General features: G+C 32.7%; 2 protein-coding genes across 4 annotated transcripts; both read left to right on the top strand.

The window, feature by feature from the left end:
* The first annotated feature begins 3,062 nt into the window (after positions 1 to 3,062).
* Positions 3,063 to 9,658, top strand: LOC126978699 (UDP-glucosyltransferase 2-like). Its single transcript, XM_050827713.1, has 4 exons — positions 3,063 to 3,897; positions 3,972 to 4,194; positions 4,903 to 5,122; positions 9,228 to 9,658. The coding sequence occupies exons 1-4, from the start codon at positions 3,067 to 3,069 to the stop codon at positions 9,526 to 9,528; spliced, it is 1,575 nt and encodes a 524-aa protein (XP_050683670.1). The 5' UTR covers positions 3,063 to 3,066; the 3' UTR covers positions 9,529 to 9,658.
* A 1,222-nt stretch (positions 9,659 to 10,880) lies between these two features.
* LOC126978725 (UDP-glucosyltransferase 2-like) lies at positions 10,881 to 19,764 on the top strand. Of its 3 annotated transcripts, none has more exons than XM_050827777.1 (5): positions 10,881 to 11,174; positions 13,130 to 13,502; positions 13,578 to 13,797; positions 14,385 to 14,604; positions 19,316 to 19,764. In XM_050827777.1, exons 1-5 carry the CDS (start codon positions 11,134 to 11,136, stop codon positions 19,584 to 19,586), a joined length of 1,125 nt encoding a protein of 374 aa, XP_050683734.1. In that variant the 5' UTR covers positions 10,881 to 11,133; the 3' UTR covers positions 19,587 to 19,764. The 3 variants fall into 3 exon arrangements, with proteins under 3 accessions (XP_050683734.1, XP_050683725.1, XP_050683719.1); XM_050827768.1 differs by having other exon boundaries at positions 12,781 to 13,502; XM_050827762.1 differs by having other exon boundaries at positions 12,366 to 13,502.
* The last annotated feature ends 2,796 nt before the right edge of the window (positions 19,765 to 22,560 follow it).

Raw genomic sequence — 22,560 nt, 5'->3', positions numbered from 1 at the left:
CCCGATTTAGACATCAGTGGAGTAGCATTTAGGTATTTTTTTAAACCCAGACGAAAAAGAGGGTTGCTTTAATTTTGACGTTCGTCAGTCTATCCCTATTTTCCAATCAAGATCTGTTCAGTTGGAGGTTTTTTACGTTTTTAATCAAAAATCACACTCATATTATAAAAGGGAAAGTTTGTATGTTTATTTATTTGCTTGTGTTTATATTTGTTACTTCTTTACGTTCTAAAAGGATTTGGATTAACATTTAATGAGAGAACCTAATCCTCAAATATAACATTTTTAATAACATAAAAAAAATAGTTAAACTGGTTATTTAAATTTAAGTTCCTGTAATTAAATAGAATTTGTCGTTTAGATTAAGATATCTTTTTCAGGATATCTTTTTCGTATTCTAATGAATTCGGTTGTTTTTTTGTTTGATTTTTTTTTAAGTTTTTTAGTGAATCTGAACTACACTAACTAATTATTTTTCTAAATATTCAGCCTAGTATCGTTAATTTGCTCCTATGAATTGGAGAGTTCCGTTACTATGTCATGGATCGCATAATCAGAATCTAACCGTTTGTTCACCAAACTACCTTTGAAGTATATCCTTTTCAATAAGAAATTATCAAAATCGGTTCACCCAGTCGAAAGTTCTGAGGTAACAAACATAAAAAAACATACCGACCAATTGAGAGCCCCCTCCTTTTCTGAAGTTGGTTAAAAAATAATTATCAAAATCGGTTCACCTATACAAAAGTCCTGAGATAACAAACATAAAAAACATAGCGACGAATTGAGAAGCTCCTCCTTTTTTGAAGTTAAAAAGAGCGATTCTATAGTTTTCATTTCTGACTCTGTCCTTTCATCAGTCCCATTCTGACAAGCGGGTCTTGCCTGTGGACTTGTTAATAATATTGTACCATATTTAATGAAAATATATTCATTTTATTAAATTACTTCCGCTTTTTGCATATCAATCTTATATAAATAAAATAAACTTACTGATGATAAGTCACACCATCTTTTTTTGAGTCGTTAATGTATTATTTAAGGACTTTATAGCACACTTAGGCTTGTTGATTGACACACAGTTGACACACGACTAAGGAGAAAAGTGTGCATACATTGTCTTTAAGCACACTTTTGTCGTTCCACTGTCAGACTGCGAGTGATATATCCATATGTATATAACTATGTCTATAATACAATACACAAGTATCCATCCCTACTCTGCGATCCAATGAAAAATATACAATTGAAACATTGCATGGATACATCCATGGCACAGGAGACATCCTCAAACCCTGTGAGTCGTATGATTTTTCCTGTAACGACAAATTAATATTAACTATAGGTGAAAATAACTGTGATCTAATTGAAATCTCCTTGACTTATTTATAAAAATACATCCTCTACCACAAGTCCATAATATTGTAACAAGTGTGACATTCAATGTCATTTGAATGAACTGAAGCTTTTTGTGATTGATATGTAACAAATTTCCTAATTGTACGTTCCATAATCCGGATGAAAAAATTGAACATGATTTATGCAGTTTTAGATTTAATTAAAATCGAAGCCAAGAAGTTTAAGATTTGGCCATGCCACCTTGAAACAGGGTGAACTCTGTACAGTCTCGATTTATTTATGAGTCCTAGCAGCTAAGAAGCTAACACCAAATCGATTTGGCTTTGCCTGCCAGAAGACTGCAGAATTAGTAACCGTCCGAGATTTACAAGCCCACTATTCCAATACAAGGCGATGCATTAAGAAAAGTAAATTTATTGAATTAGGCGTTACTTTGCGGAAATCCATAATTATACTAATGATTTAAGTTTTCTTTAGTGTTAATTCCGCCAATATTTGTCTTTAAAATAATTTGACACCTATTATTTGACAAACTAGTAGTTTTTTTAAAAATTTAGGCTCCTAATAGTAAAGTGCGCAAGATATTTGTTTTTTTTTTCAAAGTTATACACAATTTTATAGTCCTTTACTTGAATAGAAATACTATCGTAAAAAATATTTCAGTAGTTACTTTGTCGAAATAACGCATAGTTATATTTTAAAATATACGCAAGCGATTTTGCACTTCAAGGTCGATCAAGGTCAAGGGATTCTTCTTAGTCTTTCGGAATTTAATTTAAATTTAACAAATTATTACAAAGAAAGCATGAATATTTTAGTTTTTTGTTCGAAAGAATATCAAATAAAAACAATAAACACTAATGAGTAAAACCAATTGTTTTCATTGAAAGTACATACTCTTTTGTTCTAAAATATAACGGTTTTTCAACTTTGTGTCGTGTGTGTAAAACAGTGCACTTCGCAAAACGGACTGTTGAATATTTGACTATGGCAGGTGTCGAGATAATGAGTCATCCACCATACAGTGCTGACCTGGCGCCCTGTGACTTTTATTTATTCCCAAGAACTATAGATAAAATTCTAGGTATCCGATTTAAGAGCCCTGAAGATGCGGTGTAAGCGTACGAAAATGCCATAGAAGGGCTCCCTAAGGAAGAATGGGCCCACTGCTTTTCTCAGTGGTTCCATCGAATGCTAGATGTGTAGAGAGGAACGAAGATTACTTCGAAAAACAATGAAACAAGCAAAAGTATTGGCAACTTTCTACATTAAGCAGTTTTTCATTTTCCAAACAATTTCAGTGTTACCTAAGTTTTAATAATTTATGCATGGTCATATAGCTTGTTTTGATAGTTTTCAGATATATTGACTGAAATTATCCTAACTATAAGCATTCTTTTGTTACACGTAAAATAATACGCATAGATAATATTCATGCGCAAATCGTTCGGTAATCAACGGATTTGAAGCTTAGAGAGATTGTGTCGCAAAGGGATGAGGGAAAAGTCACGATAACATATTATTTTTCAATTAAATTGGTAATTGCTGTTTCTATATTTACGTAAAATCTGGTATCAGAAATTCAAGCGTCATTATGTAATTTGTTGTAATTTATTGATAAAATTTTTAAGTCCCTATCAGTATCGATAATAGATAAAATTGATAAATAACTTCTCTTAGTTAGTTATTATGAAAATGTTATCGATAATGCAAGTCATCGCGGTTAACATATTTATGTTTACTGTGCTTTCATTCAATTCAGATGCAGCTAAAATATTAGCAGTGTTCCCAACGCCGTCTATAAGTCATCAAGTTGTGTTCCGTCCAATAGTGCAAGCGTTAGCTAAAAAGGGCCATGAAGTTATAGTTATCACACCAGATCCCGCTTTTCCCAAAGGTAAATCTCCTGCAAACTTAACGGAAGTTGACGTTCATGATTTGTCATATAATGCTATCAGACCAGACTTTCTTAACGAATTTATGGGCGATAATATAAAAGCTATTATGAATATAGGAGAAACATTGGAATTGATGATTGATATATTTGAGAAACAAATACAGGTCCCCGAAGTAAGAGATTTAATGAATGATGAAACGACAAAATTTGACATGATACTTGTGGAAGCATATACACAAACAGCTTTAGGATTTGGACATTTCTATAAAGCTCCGGTGATACAAATAAGTTCACTTGGTATGGATCCGTATATATACAATTGCTTTGGGGCGCCTAGTCATCCATTTCTCTACCCATCCATTGCAGCGTACAGATTGTACAATTTGTCAATAGCAGAAAAAATATTTGAACTCGTTCGAACAGCTCTTTATGCATATATCGCATATCCTAGTTTTGAATATGGTCATGCAATGATGAAGAGAAATTTTGGAAAAGATGTTCCAAACCAAGTGTCTTTACAAAATGATGTGAAAATGTTATTTTTGAATGAACATCCTATTTGGAGTGATAGTCATCCTGTTCCACCAAACATAAAATTCTTAGGAGGAATTCATCAGACTCCCACAAAAGCATTACCACAGGTAAAGTGAAGGATTTATTTTATATATTTTAATTTTTATTGGAACTCTGAAAAATTAAATTGTTTTAATTACAGGATCTTAAAAAATATTTGGATACGTCAGAATATGGTGTTATTTATGTAAGTTTTGGCAGTAACGCAAAACCTTCTCGGATTCCACGAGACAAAATTAATGTGATGATAAAAATATTCTCTACTTTACCTTACGATATACTATGGAAATGGGATGCAGATGATCTACCTGGGAAATCAGATAATATTAATTTTTTTAAATGGCTGCCACAATCGGATTTGTTAAGTAAGTTTAGTAATTCTAAAATATTTTCCAAATAATAAACCTTTTGCCTAACATTAAGGAAATATTTTTAGAGAATTTTCCTTAATTTTGGATAGGCTAAAGGAAAGTAAGATAATTCAATGAAACTTGGTAGGTACGGGTTGTTTTATTTGATTTCGAAGACAAACGTGTGTAGATGTCACGTAAAAAATATATAACTAATATATTTTTTAACACTTATGTTTTAATTTTTTAAGTGACACTTATTTTGATATTGGAATTTGGTGGTTGGAATCAGCTCTAAAAGCTCTTTGGAATATCCATTTGAATAATGCTTTAGAAGACACTAAAATAATATCTTACCAAAGTGAGGTTGAGCCGTTCAAAGAGTACTATACCACCAACAATTAGAGCATTTCTGCGTTGCACGTGTTTCATTGAGTTGAGCTGATGCTGGGGTACATAAAACCGGGATGAAAACAATGCTATAAGTATGGCTATAAGTGAATACAGAAATGTATTTTATTTATTATCACGTATAAGCAATATTGGTTTGGATTAAACCAATCACATATTATTTCACTTTCATATTAGTAATTTACCGAAGAGGCGTAATTTAATGTAATACATGTCTCATATATACTCATTAAATGTTTAACATATGTGTATTATTACTCTTTTAAATACGCAAATGTAATTTTGTAATTTTCATTATTTATGTATTTTCAGAGCATCCCAATATCAAAATATTTATAACACAAGGTGGACTTCAGTCTACTGATGAAGCAATAAATGCTGCAGTTCCCCTTATTGGAATACCGCTTTTCGGTGATCAGTGGTACAACGTTGAAAAATACGTTCACCACGGAATTGGTATAAAGCTCGATATATTAACTTTGACTGAAAATGAATTCAAAGTAGCATTGGAGGAAATACTTGGAAATAAGAGGTAAATAGCTAATTGTTAAACGATGTCATGAAATAAAAAAAAATGGTTTTTGGCTTTTCATGGGTTTCAGTAATGCTACAATTAGAGCTATTCACTAGCAACGGTATCAATAAAACTTTAATGTTACGCAAAAAGAGGAAAGTATTGCATCATAGTGTATGTATATCCGCATGCGGCACCATAAAGATACCCTATGTTCTCGGTGCCGCAATAGCTAGGACCCATTGTCTCTCACCACTTTGACTCATTTTGATTTTTACCTGCAACGTATGGGCAGGACGTATACTTACCATCAGGTGAAGTTCTTGCTCGTCACATATTCTCGAAAAAATCGTTGCTATGGTTATATAGGACTTCTCTTTTATATAATATAATACACTAGCTGTTATCCGTGATACTTTTTGACTTCATCCGCAAATACCAGTGTAACAATGTTAGTTGGTGTTCAAAATTTAGCAAAACCAGCAAGTCAATTATAGTGTGTGGAGATTTTAATATTAACTTACTTGAACCTTCTGTCAACTGTACTAACCTTAAAAATTTATTTCAAAGTTTTAATTTGTTCAATATATTTTGGGAACCTAATAGATTCACTTTAAATTTGTTTGAATCATTTTAACAAATGTAGTTACACTAGTAATCTTATAATTAATAATCTTCAGTCCGACCATAGTGGACAACTTACAAAAGTAAATGCAAGATTGGACAATGTCAGAGCAAAAAAGGTAACGATAATACAAGTTACTGGTAGCCATCTTGAGAGGCTTAGAAATAATTTGGTAAATACCAAATCATTTTGACACTGTGGTGAAACTGCTAATTTTCACTCTAACTTAGTCTTCAATCCCTTCTGTGAGGAATTTGACAGGATTTTTACTCCAGTAACGATAACAGTAAACAACAAACATTGTTTTAATAATTGGGAAACGATGGGTATCAACAAAAGTCGTAAACGCTTATATGACCTTAAAGGTACTAAAAATCTTCAAATTAATTAACCTAAAAAATACAAAAGATCTATGGGGCCATTCGACTAATATAATGTCAAGTATGTATTTTATATACTTGCACCTGAGTTAGCAATAATATGTGACGAATGCATAGATGAGGGTGTGTTCCCTGACCTCATGAAATACAGCAACGTTATACCTTTGTTAAAATCGGACAGTTCTTTTGACCCTACTAATTTCAGGCTTATTTCAGTGCTGCCTGTTTTTAGTAAAATTTTTGAAAAACTTTTGCTTCAACAGCTACAAATTTATTTTTGTAAATTATTGAACAAATATCAATTTGGTTTCACTAGGAGCCTATCAACAACGAATGCGGGTACTAGTCTCATTGAGCACATCTTTGACGCCTAGGAAGAGTCACATGATGCATTGGGCATTTTTTGTGATTTGTCCAAAGCATTTGACTGCGTCCAACATGAAACTTTACTCATAAAAGTAAAGCATTATTGAGTAAAAAATGGAGCCCTATTTAGGGCTCCATTGTTAAAATCATATTTAAGCGAAAGATGTCAGATAGTCAAAGTAAATGGCAAACGGTCTTCGGGTAAACCTGTAGGGAAAAGGTGTTCCGCAGAGTTCTATTCTCGGCCCTTTATTGTTTCTTATATATATTAACGATCTACCGTTTGTGGTAGATGATAGCTATGAGATTATATTATTTGCTGATGATAATTCACTTACTTTTAAAGTGAAGCGACGTGCTGATATTGATGACGAGGTAAACAATGCACTCTCAAAGATAGTGCGTTAGTTTGAGACGAATAATCTGCACTTAAACAGTTTACGGTTGATTACACCAAACAAAGTGGTGGTACAAACCAACGTGCTTATAAATCTAAACAATATGTTATGTTTTCAATGTGATAAACCTCACTTCTAGGATTAATAAACAAATAAAATTTTGTTTTTAAAATTTTGTTTGTGTACTTATAAATGACAAGAGATTGGAACTTGTGGACATTACGGTCTTCTTGGGCCCATATTGCCCAACTAACTAAACTCAGCCTGCGACATACGCCGTTAGAAAGATTAGAGAGTACACGAATATTACGACCGCTAGATTAGTGTACTTCAGTTATTTTCACAGCATCATGACGTACGGTATTTTACTGTGGGGTTCATGCTGCTGACATTGATATAGTGTTTGCTCTGCAAAAGAGAGCTGTTCGTGCTATAAATCAGCTTGGTTATAGACAGTCTCTTAAAGAAAAATTTAAAGAAATAAATATTATGACTTGAGCTGGGCTAGTTGGAATATCCAGTTTAACTGGTAGAAAATGAACCTAGTTAAGGAATTTGATTTCGGATATAGGAGCTCAGGGCTATTGAATAAGTTGACGGAAAACGTCACCGACCAGTTGAAATAGGATATTTTGTTTTTTGCAATGAATTGTTTTCGATGTAGTACTTCGTCAGATACGTAATTTGTCAAGAATATACGTTGTATTGGCGGACTTTTTGCGGAAAACAGTGATTTTTTCTCACCGCAATGATAAATAAACTTCCATGAGAGTATACATTAGTATATAGCTTTCTTCATTTATCTTTGTATTTTTTTAAAAGATGGATACGCCTTTATCTATTCTCATTTCTTGTAATTTGGTTATGGCAAATTATAGTGCAGACGATTTTCAGTACATAGAGAAATGCCATAGACAATAGGCTCATTGTCATTTGAGAGGTTAAACTTATGACAGTTGTCGCTTGCGCCGCATAATATCTAATATAACCAAATTGCCACCGAGCAACACAGTCCGCACGCAAATCGCAATATGCGCATAATATACTCTTAATAAATTAGTAGATTGATACTAAATCAGTAATCAACGATCTAATCACATCGTTAAGTTCTCGTTGTAACGCAACGCAAAAATATTTTCCTACGTACGCGCTAATGCATAATTTGGTTACTTTCGAGCCGTATGAATTATTATCGTTTCGTAAAGGTAGATGTCTATTTTCTTCAATATTATTGACATTCAAATCCACTTGATATTCATTCTGGTTTCTGTTCTGTAATTGTTTATAATTGAAATATAAGAGAATCTTTTCATATTGCTTTTACAGTTGAGCACAAAAGAGTACTAATTGTATGAGTACGAGGAATTCATGTTTATTTTAAAACAAAATACATACACTGTGGTTTCAGTGTGAGGTCATACATAGTATAACGAGTTTCAAGATCAACTTAAAAAGGTTTTTGAAAACGCAAATGATATTTTTTTTAATTCTTTCTATGAACTTACTTATATTGCCTGGTTAGGAGTGAAGTGAGATAGACAGGCTATATGCCCACCTCATATGGTTGCTATAAATTACTCTTGGGGAAGGGTTTGTTTCATATTCTTGATACTATGATTTGTTGAATTCTCTTACAAAATCCTATTAATTTTTCTCTGAAAATCTTATCCTTACGATATTTTTGTTAGAAGAGTATGCAATAAAAATGCAGGGACAAAGGTGTACAGTATGCGAGACAAAATAACACACGTAGTGCTAATTTGACGTTTAGTACGACACTTCCATACAACCAAGAGCTACCTACATTTTGCTTTGAGAATTTACCGTTTTAATTATTATGACGGGCACTAACGATATAATATATACGATTATCAAATCGATATGATGCCGATATTTCGATAGAATTGCATGAATCGTGGTCACGGCGGGACTGCGGAAGCGGCGAGAAACACTTGACACATTGACACTTGACACTAATAGTACATCAATCTGTCCACTTGGCGCGTAGTCCGTTTTGGTTCTTGGTTCCCTAACTCACCAACACACGCTACTGACGACGTCCATCCTTTCGGATCTTTTAGTTGCATTTGTACTGCAGAGAGAGACCACGGGATTCCATGCTTGCGCTAACCTATAACCATACTCCCTATTTAAATTATCCAACATCCATTTCCAACAATCCGTGGTATGTTTTGGCGTTCAGCAAAACTCACTCGTGGATCGTGCAGCTCGATCCAATGGTTGGTATTGGCTTTATGCTTAACTTGACAATAATAATTGTAACACACACAACACCTATACTGTAAAAATTTACATGTTGGCATCAATTTCGATTAATTTTCCTTTGTTTTCAGTTACAGAAACAATATTCTACGACTTCGTTCCCTTATGCGGGAACATCCAATACCACCCGTTGATATGGCAGTATGGTGGATAGAGCATATCCTACGATTTGGTTCTGAACACCTGAAATCACCAGCTGCGGGACTTTCGTTAACACAGTATTATGAAATACCATTGGTCTTAACAATTGCTTCTATAATTTTCTTTATTCTATTAGTAATTATTTTTATTGTGTGGTATTTTCTTCATTCAATTTGTTATTATTTGAAGCCCACAAAAAAGGATCAGCTAGTAAAATGTAAAACAAATTAATAACCTTTTAATATTTTTTAAACGAATTGAATACTCTTACGGATTAACAGTGAACTTTCATGCATTTTGATACCTTTCATACTGCCCATGCGGCGTGAATAAATATTGTGATTATAGTTATAATTCAGAACAGTGTTGTTTTATTTTTAGTTTATATTGGCAATATAACTTCCCGATAAATATGAATTCTAAAATAGTGCTATTCTTGCATCAGCTTCATCAGCTGGGAGACGACCACTGCCCTCATCCAACGTATTCCGGCGATCTTGACCAGATCGACGTGCCAACTTGTGGGGCCTACCAACACTGCGTCTTCCGGTACGTGATCACCATTCGAGGTGTTTACCGCCCCAACGGCCATCTGTCCGTCGACCTGCCACTTCAGTTTCGCAATCACTTGGGCTATGTCGGATCTCCTCATTTCTGATTTGATTTCGCAGGGAAACTTTAATTATGGCATACAAATTGTAATTTATATGCGTACACCTCTGAGAAGTATACTAAAGCTTTGTGTATGTGCAAAACAAATAAGGCTATTAGGGTTAAGCCACAAAACGTTGATCTATCAGTCAGTGAATTAAACAATCAACCTGTCAGTTTTCTCTTTTATAAATAACTAATATGAGCTTGATTTTATTCATTTTAACCCCTCCGATGTCCGATTTTGACTACAACTATAAGTCGCGGGCAAAAGTTAATCAAATGAAATTAAAAATGCTTGAGTGAGCTTACGATATAAGATAAAAATAATGGGAGAGTGAATATTTGGTAACTGAAAACCATGAAATTCACCTTATAAATATAAATTGCTTAAGTATTTCCAAAAAATTCAAGGGATGTGGGCAGATGGCCAAAATATTGTCTATTTTCATGTATGTACATTCGTCTCAGACAAGAGGCAAAACTTTGAAAAAAAAATAGTGATAAAGCGTTACCACGGAGCGATTTTAGTTGATCAACTGCTCAAATCACTTGCGATTTGAACCGTCTGAACAGAGGTTCAACAAAAACGAAGCAATAAAAATTTGTTCGATAAAAGTTTGAAACCTTTAAAATTTTATCGCTTCACTTGTAGAATTGCAACTATCATTGAATAAGTCTGAACTTGTCGATTTCAATATATTTATTTCCACTTAACATATAATATAATTTATTTATTAATACGGCTTCACTCATGCTGTATCAGTGTGGGTACCGACTAGATTCGGACCATTCGGAACCATTATCGCGAACCCACCACACTCACCCTGATCAAGGACCTCCGAATGGTCCGAATCTAGTCGGTACCCACATCGATACAGCGCGAGTAAAGCCGTATTAATAAATAAGTTAATTATGACTCACGAATGTGTTAATAATTTAATTGCTAACCGATACGGCAAGGAATGACAAACGCGAGTGAAACGGTTCGCGGCGTTAAGAATAAAACGAAAGAAACTCGAATGTAGATTACAGTTTGTGATACAGTGTCGTGATAGTGGTGTGATACCGAAATTTGCACGTATCAAAGAAGTGAATTGCTTTCGGGGTTACAAAGATTTCTTTAACACGACGAGTAACAAAATACTGAGACAAATTATTCAAGACTAACGTCGTAATATAAATATGGAATTGTCTAGTGTTCTTGGTTTGGCATTATGGCAGCAGTAAGATGCGATGACTTTTATTCAAATTCAAATTTAAATATTTTTATTCAAAATAGGATGTGAGATCACTTATTGAAAGTCAAAAACTACCACCAATTCCAAAATGAATGCTTCAGACCTGAGAAGAACGGGCGCAACAAACTCAGCTAGCTTTTTATTTTCATCGAAAAAATATGTTTACCAAGTAATATTGTACAATTAAACATATTATTAATAGCCTGAGGGCGGTCACTCCATTCCCAATCTATGGTATCATTAAGAAAGTCATTTATGTTATAGTAACCTTTACCACACAAACGTTTTTTAACAATTCTTTTGAATAACGTAATACTTTTGTTTTAAACATTTTCTAGGATCTTGTTGTAAAAGCATATGCATCGCCCCACAAAAGACTTACTAACTCGACCTAGCCGAGTAGTAGGCATTATAAGTTTGTGTCTGTTCCTGGTGCTAACATTATGGTTATGACAGTTTCTAGCAAATTCACTTATGTGCCTATGAACATACATTACATAATATATTAGAGCCGAAACTTCGAAGTTGCAGCCAATTAATAATCATGAAGAAAAAATTAAACGCCTGTTAGAAAATGAAGGTAAAATAATTAGTTCTCAAAGGCAACTTTGCTACACCGGAAGGGTTCGCTTGTAAAGTATTTATTATTAAATTAAAGGATATAGTGAAACTTTCTGAATAATCTATAAAACTCGATTCTTTTTATAACTGTAAATGGGGATTTTTTAAAATTTGTAGTGAAATAAAAAATGCTTTCTAATTAAAACTTTTTAACAAAAAAAAAATAACCAAAATAACTATCTTCTTAACTAATGTGAGTATACCTGAGTATTATTGAGTCACACCGCCCCCGTAGGTAATTTATTAATTTGCTTGTTTGGCGCCGATAAAAATTATAGGTATATTATTATTAGTATTATATTATTACCTAGGCATCATACATATCATATTAAAAATTACAAATATTACAATCAGTGAATGAATAATCAATCATACCCTGTTTCCCTACCTTTAGGGTAAATTTTTTCCAAATTATTATGGGACCAACTTCGGGGTTTATACCCTTTATAATAAGAAAAGAATTTATGATGTAATATTTGGTTTATTTATGATTGCAACAGTTTTTATGGCCTGACTAAGTAATTGTTTACATTACAATATCAAATATTTTTTAAGCTTGGTGAAAAGTAGTAAATATTACATTTATCCTGATACTCAATATCTCGTAGCCTACCCCTGATTAAAAATACTCATTGAAAAGTATTGGAAATGATGAAATCCGAATTGTTTTCAATAATCCTAATCTTAATAAATTAAATACTACAATACAATGTATATTGATTAGTAATAGTATTACGTAATATTTATATAATAGCATCATACCTCTAATGAGTAAGCATTATACCATCTGTATACAGGTGGTATTGAAGTGTCCAATATAAATGTATTGTGATTAGTCTTTTCAATATGCCAGTTTTTCATAAGGTGATTCTATTTTTGTTTTTTGTTTTCCTACAATATCTACATTTCTGTAATTCAGCTAAAATTTTAGCAGTGTTCCCTGTGCCTTCCTATAGTCATAATCTTGTAGTGAGACCAATATTTCATGAGTTATTAAAAAAAGGACATGAGGTTACTGTTTTAACCACCCATCCAAATTATTTAGAAGGTGAACGTCCTGAAAATCTAACTGAAATAAAGTTATATAATGAAGTTATTCACCATAAAATAGCAAATATAGTAAAAAATGAATTCAACCTAGATACTACAGATTTTAGGAAATCAAAACTGTTATTGCAAAGTGGACTTAATTTAGTATTTGATGTACAACTACAATTGGATGAAGTGAAGCGATTATTCCAAGACAAAGACAACAAGTTTGATTTGCTTTTGCTGGAAGCAAATGTTCATTACAATTTAATATTTTTAAATCGATTCAGAGTACCTGCTATTCAGCTTGGGATTTTGGGAGGTATTTATGGAATTTACGAATCTGTGGGCGCAAATACTCACAGAAATTTATATCCTTTGCCTGTTATCAATTATTTTAACCCATCAACAATATATAATGAAATCACTGAACAGTTAGAAAACATTGTAAACGAAATACGTTTCCGTCGCATAGAAGACGATGACCACCAAATGCTTTCTAGACATTTTGGTCCAACTACACCAACTATAAATGAAATGAGAAAGTCCATTGATATGATTATGTTGAGGATTAACTCAATTTGGGACTTTAATCGCCCAGTTCCACCAAATTTAAGATATATAGGTGAAATTAATAATTATGACAATAATGAATTGCAAGCGGTTAGTATATATTATTAATTTATATTAAATAAATATGGATGTGAATTTATCAATAAATTATAAAAATTCTTCCAGGATATTCAAATACTTCTAGATTCATCTCAAAATGGTGTAATTTATGTTAGCTTTGGAACAAGTATTCCAGCATACATGTTATCAGATGAGAAACTAAATATTCTTATAAAAGCATTTGCTTCCCTGCCGTTCTGTTTTATTTGGAAGTTAGAAAATTATATACCCAATTTACCTGAAAATATCAAAATCGGGAAATGGTTTAATCAAGAGAAAATTTTAGGTTAGTATGGAAAGTCCATTGATATGATTTGTTAAGGATTATCTCAATTTGGGACTTTAATTGCCCTGTTCTACTAAATTCAGGTATGTAAATGAAATTCATAATTACAACAATAATGAATTGGAAGTGGTTTGTATAATATATATTTTATTTTCAACTTAATCAGTAGGAATATGAATTTATCAATATATATATATATAAAAAAATATTTTTAAATGTAGTTTACTTTCCAGGTTATTCAAATTTTTCTATTTTTGAAACAAGTGTTCCAGCATTCATGTTATTAGAAGAAAAACTAAATGTTTTTATAAAAGCATTTCCAATTTTAAGCTTCCCTGCCGAATTTTTTATTTGGAAGTGTGAAAATCATTTATCCAATTACTGTAGTTGTGGCAGTTATCGACACTTTAAATGAGTTGCTTAGTTTGACCAAGTATACGACACATAAATAGCATTGTCTGACTTTTAATGATTGTTGAATATTAATAATATAATTAAAATTATGTATCAGAACTTCTTTATTCTGAAATGAACGTAAATTCTTATAATTATTGTATTGAAATATAAATTTAAACACAATATTACAGGCCATCCAAACGTCAAACTATTCATAACTCATGGAGGACTAAGATCAACAGAAGAAGCAATATTTGCTGAAGTTCCACTTATAGGAATTCCAATGCTATTTGATCAAGGATTTAATGTAGAACATTATGTACGACACAACATTGGTGTTCGACTGGATTTCAAAACTATGACAGCGGATCAACTAATCCAGACAGTTGTAAATGTTATGGATAATAATACGTAAGTTTGATAAAGTTACTATTTAATTATTACATACACACTGCGTTTGCAGTGTGTTCACGCGAAATGAGAAAAAATGGTATTTGCGATGTCTTCCGCTTGTCGCAGTCAGACTAGCGGTGTGCTGATTCGTGAAGCATCACAATCAAACTAGCAGTGTCTGGCGTGGCCCTATGGCCAACCTTCCCTATAGCGACAGAGATGTTGTACGTGGCAACAAGTTCAGAAGATGAGAATAATATTTTAATTTGTTGTACGTGGCAACAAGTTCAGAAGATGAGAATAATATTTAAATTTATTGTACATAGCAAAAAGTTCAGAAGATGAGAATAACATTTAAATTTGTTGTACGTAGCAAAAATTTAAGGAGATGAGAATAACATTTAAATTTGTTGTACATAGCAAAAAGTTCAGAAGATGAGAAGAACATTTAAATTTGTTGTACGTGGCAAAAAGTTCAGAAGATGAGAATAACATTTAAATTTGTTGTACGTGGCAAAAAGTTCAGAAGATGAGAAGAACATTTAAATTTGTTGTACGTAGCAAAAAGTTCAGAAGATGAGAATAACATTTAAATTTGTTGTACATAGCAAAAAGTTCAGAAGATGAGAATAATATTTAAATTTGTTGTACATAGCAAAAAGTTCAGAAGATGAGAATAATATTTAAATTTGTTGTACATAGCAAAAAGTTCAGAAGATGAGAATAATATTTAAATTTGTTGTACGTGGCACAAAGTTCAGAAGATGAGAATAACATTTAAATTTGTTGTACATAGCAAAAAGTTCAGAAGATGAGAATAATATTTAAATTTGTTGTACATAGCAAAAAGTTCAGAAGATGAGAATAATATTTAAATTTGTTGTACATAGCAAAAAGTTCAGAAGATGAGAATAATATTTAAATTTGTTGTACATAGCAAAAAGTTCAGAAGATGAGAATAATATTTAAATTTGTTGTACGTGGCACAAAGTTCAGAAGATGAGAATAATATTTAAATGTGTGGCACAAAGTTCGAAAAATTCGAAACTTCATAGGCGTGAGCTGTCAAAGTATCAATCAAGCTATATTTGACAGACAATATTGAAACTCCGGTATCTCGTAAAAAATATGTGCTTGTGCACGTTTCTCTCTCCTTTGTTTTTTATTTCAGAAACAAACTGTTATACAAAACTTTTTACAATTCATATATGTACTGAGCATTACTTAAAAACCTATAGTTTCCTTATTTTTTAACATAATAGTTTGCTATATATAGCATAGCTAGATTAGATAGAAAAATGCAATATTTGACATAGAAATGAAAAATACTTAAATCAATATATCGCACCTTGAGATGAACAAAAGCATAAGTGGTCTTATGTCGATTTTTTTGACCGACCTTTCGTCATCGTAAAGAACCACACAAATTACATTAGCTCAATTTTTTTTTCAGATTTTTCTTACAAGTGGTAAGGGAGAAGTGTTAAAATTTGTTATTTGTGTATTTTTACGTTTGACAAAAATATATTGACTAAAAAAGTAGTTTTATGGATTACACAGAAAAAACTTGCTAATATCCACGTAAATAGTTTGACACCTTTTTATACCCAAAGAAATGTTTTTATTAATTTTTGTAAACTTTTGTAAGCCTTTTTGGCATAAAATTTTAAATGTAGTTTAGGTAAACATTATAATAACACTTTACCTTGGTCGAAATTATTGTTCCCCACAAACTATCGCGATTGCCACTCAATGTGCTGTAAACTTAACTACATTTTTAAGCGTAATGGATTACGGCTTTGTTCCCCAAAATATAAAAATGTTTAATTCAAGTAGGCTTGCATACTTTAGCATTGCTTGTAAGGAATCCGAGTTATGTTCGAATACGATTGGAGTGCAGGACCGGTGTCGTTGCAGATTTCATTGCATAGTCTTTAGTTATTTATCCAAATAAGAACACTATTGATGGTTTAAAAGTATTATCATCTGATGATAGTGATTTAAGGTTTAAGAGTTTATTATAATAATATTTTCAAAGGAGTAAGAGCATTATCACCATCAACAGCTGATATTTTATATTCTGTTCAAAGAAAATGCTCTCAATTTTAATAACTGACATACCTTGAAACGTGGATGAATGAGCAGAACAAATTTAGGAGCAACAAAATATAATCCCATTATCTTTAACTGTTACAAATACTGGCCCAATTACTATTGGTATTACATATTATAATGTTACAAATAAGGTTGATCTAGTGAAGCTAAGTCGCCACCTTTGCTTCTAGACAAAAGAAAGGTTAAATCTAGGAAAAAGAAATCAAATACTTGTTAATGGACATCTGTTAAGTGAAAATATATAGATGACGGTGTACTAGGTCACCAGCCACTGTGTTTGGCATTCGTGGACTATGAGAAAGACCGAATCCTGGGCGATGCTTCAGTCTCTTCAGTGGTTGACTATCGATATATCGATGCGTTGAAGTGTTTGTACGCAAAAGGCACCATATGAGTCCGTCTCCACGATCAGATCTCGACGCCTATCCGTCTGCAACGGGGAGTCAGGAAAATTGATGTCATATTGCCGAAGATGTATTTAAGCTTCTGGACTGGAACGAACTGGGCATCAATTCAACGGCGAATACATCGCTCACCCGCGAATCTACGGTGGTTACATGGTTTTAGCCATGTTTAAGACGATATCTTCATCATGGCTTAAGCCATGGAAGACTAAACCAATTTGCTCGATAGCCTCGATACACCACCAAGGAGTAGATTTCGAAATTAACAAGACGAAGATCATGTATAATATCCTATCGCACCTACTCCCGTAACAGTGGAGAACTGAACTCTCGAAATGTTTAATGAGTACGTCTAACGTTGAAAATTATCCAGTTCAGGAGGTATAATTTCGTCCAAACGCAATTACTAACTGAGCCAACCGTTTGAATGACACATCAATTTTAAATGTTGGTTTGTCTTGTCCAACTCTCAGGTTGTGGCCCCATCTATAGGATCTACTTTACTGTTGATGACCATAGATAGATGACCTCGGGCTTGCAGCTTCGGGGAGCTCCGTTAAATTTTGTCGTCCTAAATACCACAGTGTCTCAAGACGAATGTTTTAACCAGTGTAACCAGACGTGGTCGCTAACTATGGGCCTTATGTGAAAGAGTTGTTCAGAGGGCAAAGGAGAGTGTTTTGGCTTATCCAGCAGTGGACGTCTTTCAGCTGAAGTGATGATGAAAGTGTATCATAGTTAAAAATGAAGATAGGAAGTATGCCAGCAGAAAAAATAACTTTATTGCAGCAAAAATTATGAAAGATCCGTGTTCCTTTAAAATAAAATGTTTTAAGCAATTACCTAATAAAGTACGACAGAAAATTTTCAACCTGTTCTGGCATATAGGGTGCCATGAAAAGTAGTTGTATTTCATTTTATATTATAATAAATTATCAAATATAAAAGTTCTTAGAGTTGATAGACACCGAGATGTTATTCGATTCGACCTTGCAACATTAAAGTTGATACTTTTCAGAGCATATTTAAGCATTTTCTTGTATAGTAGTAGTATTCATATTATTTAAAAGAAAAATCTACTAGACGCTACTTTTAAAATATTTCAAATGTGTAAGGCTCTATACAGATTGGATGTCTGAAGCTGAACATTTCCAAGGTATACTATTGGGCGGTTAATATCAATACACGCAGAGTATTCAATAATATTAAATTAATAATTCTTTATCTTCATTGACCAAAGAAATGTGCCAAGTATGTATAGTTGATAACGAAGTTTAGATTAAATTACAAGATAACTATAACAGTCAAAATAAATCTATTGTAAGAAAAATAAGAGATCAAGAAATGTATATATCAGATCCATCAAATGTATATATTTTAACAAAAAGAAAATACTCTGTGTATAATAATTTCACGGCTTTTGATATAATCTTATTATTCGTTATTGGAAAGAGAGGCCCGGATGAAATTTCAAGTTGCTTCTGAATATTTACTTCTAACAACTTACTTCATCACTCTAATGCTTCCGTTTCAGTCTGTTTCCATTGGCATGGCGATGTATTCACGATTATTTTTTCTGTAAATATTATTATTTTAATGAACATTGACGTATCTATTCATACACATTTCTTTTAAAAAAACTGTCTAATGAAGAGTCGCGTAAATTACAAAATAACTTTTAACTTTTAAAAAAACTTTTTTTTGACAAATTCTTTCAAATAAAAAAGTGGATTCGACAGATTACTAAATAGAAAGATATTCCAATTTAAATAGTTTTTTCGCTCTCCTGTAAAATATACTTTTTACACTTTTGTTCATCTCAAGGTACGATATATATAATGAAAATGGTCTTTGTTTGAGGCTCAATAAGGCTTAGCCACTGATCGTATCGACACGAAACTTGGTTACATGGTTTATGGCTACTTATTTTTCGAATTCCAACGATCCTTCCATTTGAAATTCGTTCAGCGGGCGGGAACGGCTATTATAATATATAATATAAAGAGACAGAGAATATTATATAGATAGACATAGATTAAAGCATTAAATTAACAAATTAAGAAAAAATCTATTTAAAATCTATTTGAATTTGAAACATTTTTTAATCTCGATAATTTATCAAACAATACATCTGTGTCAATTAGTTTTTCGTTATCATTAAAGAGTTAACAATTTTCTATTTTTTGTTTGAGTAACTTATCTATTTTTAGGTATCGAAGTAATATCTCAAAGTTGAAAAAAGTCATGATGGAAGAATCAATTACATCACTCGATAAATCGGTTTGGTGGATTGAATATGTGTTACGTCACGGAGGTGCTAAGCATCTGCGTGGACCCGCAGCTAACATGTCTTGGACAGATTACTATGAAATGGAGCTGTTACTCTTAATTTTATTATTTATTATGTCTCTTATTTATTTAATTTTTTATTTGGTGAAAGTTTTTGTTTTCTTAGTTTGTGTACGGATGCTTAAAAGTTAACGTTTTTAATGTGCATTAACCTCGTATGTAGCGTTACGAATGTTAAATAATTGTATAAACAAAAATAGAGAGAAGACGATTATTCAAAAATTTTCATATTCTTTTGGAATGATATTATGTGTTGTGTTTAATTATTAAATAAGGAATGAAATATATGATATAATAATTTTAGTTTAAAGTAATTATTTAATGATTTCTTTATTTTAAGCCGTGTTACTGATAGAGGGACAGAATAACGAGCGCAAGATGAGCAGGACCTTCAGCTTATGGTAATTGAAACGCCCTGCCCATAACAATGCGGCACTACAATTTCACTCGTCACCTTGAGACATAAGATGTTAAGTCTTATTTGCCCAGTAATTTCACTAGCTACGGCGCCCTTCAGACCGAAACACAATAATGCATATACATGACTGCTTCACGGCAGAAATAGGCGCCGTTGTGGTACCCATAATCTAGCCGGCATTCTGTGCAAAGGAGCCTCCCATTGGTAAGACTTGAGTGACAATTTCATGTTACAAAGCTCTATATAATGTAATGAAAAAGGTTTCCTTTCGCTAACCGCCTTTTATACAATTAAAAGAGCAATATTTGAATATTTTTAAATCACAAAAGTGGCTCTGAAGAAAAAAATGAAATTTTCTTTACGGAGGCGATGAACCGATCTAATCAGTTTTGGTTTTAGGAAAACACATTACTATGAAACTCCGTCACATGATTCCATTGTTGCTAATAGCCCTCTCTATCTCAAGTTTATAATTATGTAGACTCAAGATTTCATATCACACGTCATTATCCTGAATCTGCAATGCAATAAGTCAATCTTAATTTTCAAATCCTCATATGAAAATGAAAAAAGGCTTAATGTAGAAAGTTGCCGATACTTCTTTTGTTTTTCTAAGTAATCTTCGTTCTTCTCTACATATCGTCGCATTCGATGGAACCACTGAGAAAAGCAGTGGGCCCATTCTTCCTTAGGGGTCTCTTCTATGGCATTTTCGAACGCTTTCACCGCATCTTCAGCGCTCGTAAAGCGAATATTATCTTTAGTTCTTGGGAATAAATATAATTCGCAGGGCACCAGGTCAGATCTGTATGTCGGATGACTCATTATCTCGACACCTGCCATATTCAAATATTCAACAGTCCGTTTTGCGGAGTGCGCTGAAGTATTGTCGTGGTAAAGGAGGATTCTGCTTCGAGGGCGCTGCTGTCGAATGTTTCCAAGACAACAGGCAAACAGCGATTGACATACCAGACTGCACTAACTATCCTTCCATCTTCTAGCACACAACGAAATGACCTTTCCGATCAAAGAATGAGATAATCATCTATTTCCTTGACTTCTTCCTTTCTTTACCTTGGCCGATCCTCGACAGGAAACACCCACTGAGCTGATTATCTTTTGGTTTCGGGTTCGTAGCAATATATTCAGCTTTCATCACCTGTGACGTTGTCAAATACAGCATTTGAGTCACCGCCGTTGAACTTAACTTACATTTGGCGACACCAGTCCATGCGAAGGTTTTTCTGGTCGTCGGTTAAAGTATGAGGAATCCATCTGGTACAAAGCTTCCTGACGCCTAAATGTTCGTGTAATATTTTTTGAACTTGACTCATACCAATGCCTAAGCTTGCCCGTATCTGCTGATAGGTCACTCTCTTATCTTCCTCTATCATATTGTGTCGCACAGCACTGATGTTATCTTCAGTAGTCGCTATTAAAGGACGTCCCTCACGCGAATCATCATTGAGATTGCTACGTCCACGCTTAAACCTGTTAAACCAATTGTAAAAAGTGGCACGAGATGGGGCTTCATTAAGAAATACTAATCGCAGCCTATCATAATAATTCATAATAAATCATTGACCGAAAATATTCTCGCGTTAGGGTCATTTTCACGTGTAACAAGAGTTTTAGATTTGCAGCCAATTCACAAAAACAAATGACATATGAATGCAATATATGCATAAGGCTACCAAAGAGTTCTAAAATTGAAAATAAAGAAACGTTTTCATTAGCAATGTTTCTAGCTGGCCAGTTCTAAACATTTTCAGTGTTACCCACGTAGGTACTAGAAAAAAGGCTTATAATATTGTCACATTGCAAAAAACAGATGACAATCACACAGACTTAAATGAAACCAATTCTCGTTGTATTTAATTTTCAAATACCGTAATTGATTTTAAATTATAGTGTTATAAATGGTCAGTCTATAAGCTTTCATTGAGGGCTAAGTATAATCAATAGAAATAGTTCAGTATCCACGTACAACCCCAATAAAAATGAAAAAAAAAAATGAATTTAAGTGAACCCAGTAAGTTTATATTTGTTTCTGATAAAAAATAATTAGAAGGTACTAAATTATATTATGTAATATTACCTCATTACTTAAACACAAAAAATTGATCTAAAGGATAAAACTGTCATTAAGACTTAACTAATAATATAAACTTAATAATAAGAAATCAATATTTATCATAAAATTTAAACTTAAGTTATGATATGTACATTACCATACTTCTTGAATTAGGACCAAAATAGAATCATATTCAAACCAATACCACTCTATCTATAATGCGAAATACCATAATAACTTAAGATTGATTAATGATACCCTTTACCTACCACTTAGATTCAAGTGATAGGTGGCTGCTTAAGTAGCATTTAAAGTTAATCATTGTAATAATACTTATGTAATAAACTGGCCTCCTTTGAACATCATGGAAAGCATAAGTAGTGATGTACAAAAGTATACTCGTAAATGTATATAATGTAAATGCATATTACCTAAAGTAAGTAATTTGAAACAACTGCTGCAATTCTAAACAAAATACTCGTAGGTTTTTTCTATGAAAATCAGGGACAAGACGAGATGTACGTTCAGCTGATTGTAATTGAGGCACTATAACTGCGCTTGTCATTGAGACATAAGATGACAAGTCTCATTTGCCCAGTAATTTCACTAGTTAC

The sequence above is a fragment of the Leptidea sinapis genome, chromosome 3 (genome assembly GCF_905404315.1).
Source record: "Leptidea sinapis chromosome 3, ilLepSina1.1, whole genome shotgun sequence".
In the NCBI taxonomy this organism is placed as follows: domain Eukaryota; kingdom Metazoa; phylum Arthropoda; class Insecta; order Lepidoptera; family Pieridae; genus Leptidea; species Leptidea sinapis.
Note: the sequence above shows the minus strand (reverse complement) of the source record. Positions and strands in the feature narration are given on the sequence as shown.